We start from the raw sequence: 593 nt of genomic DNA on the forward strand, positions 1-593 counted from the left end.
GGACCCGAACAAGGCCCGCAACGCTCGCCGGAAGTTCAACTCTATCAGGATGGCTGCCTTTAAAGACTACCACACCTTTGCCTCAGAGTTCCAGTACCTTGCGGTCGAAGGCCGGATCGATCGTGATACCTGGAAGGAGAGCTTCTTTTTCGCCCTTCCTGATGAAGTGCAGCGAATGGTAGCTTACGCCTTTAACGATGACAATCGAACCTTTGGAGACTTTACTTATGAATGTGCCAAGGTGGCCGACCTCTGGGGTGACCTAAAGAAGCGCCGAAACCAGAATACGGCCAGAGGCAGCTTTAAGTCCTCATCCTGGACCCCGAATAAAGGAGCTAGTTCGCGCCTTAATTATGTCAAAGGCGAAGAGAAAGATCAGTTAATGAGAGAAGGTAAATGCTTTATCTGCAAGCAGTTCGGCCATCTCGCTATCGACTGCCCCCAGAAGGGTTCCTACTCCTCTCAGGCACCTAAGCGAGAGTTAAAGGCCTTGGAGGAGGTTCCTGAGCAGTCCCCTGCCGAGCCAAAAAACGAGGAAACCTAGGTCAAGACTCCTACCTAGGTTTGATGTATCAATCTCTGTGTGAAATGAA

General features: G+C 50.6%; 1 protein-coding gene across 1 annotated transcript; it reads left to right on the top strand.

The window, feature by feature from the left end:
- Nucleotides 1–544, top strand: KD926_006793 (C2HC-type zinc finger protein; the record flags this gene model as incomplete). Its single annotated transcript, XM_053095654.1, has 1 exon — nucleotides 1–544. A coding segment is annotated over one exon (544 nt), but the record flags the coding sequence as incomplete, so codon positions are not given.
- Between the last annotated feature and the right edge of the window lie 49 nt (nucleotides 545–593).

This window comes from Aspergillus affinis, assembly GCF_023601865.1.
Source record: "Aspergillus affinis strain CMG 70 chromosome Unknown NODE_389_length_593_cov_113_670543, whole genome shotgun sequence".
Lineage (NCBI taxonomy): Eukaryota > Fungi > Ascomycota > Eurotiomycetes > Eurotiales > Aspergillaceae > Aspergillus > Aspergillus affinis.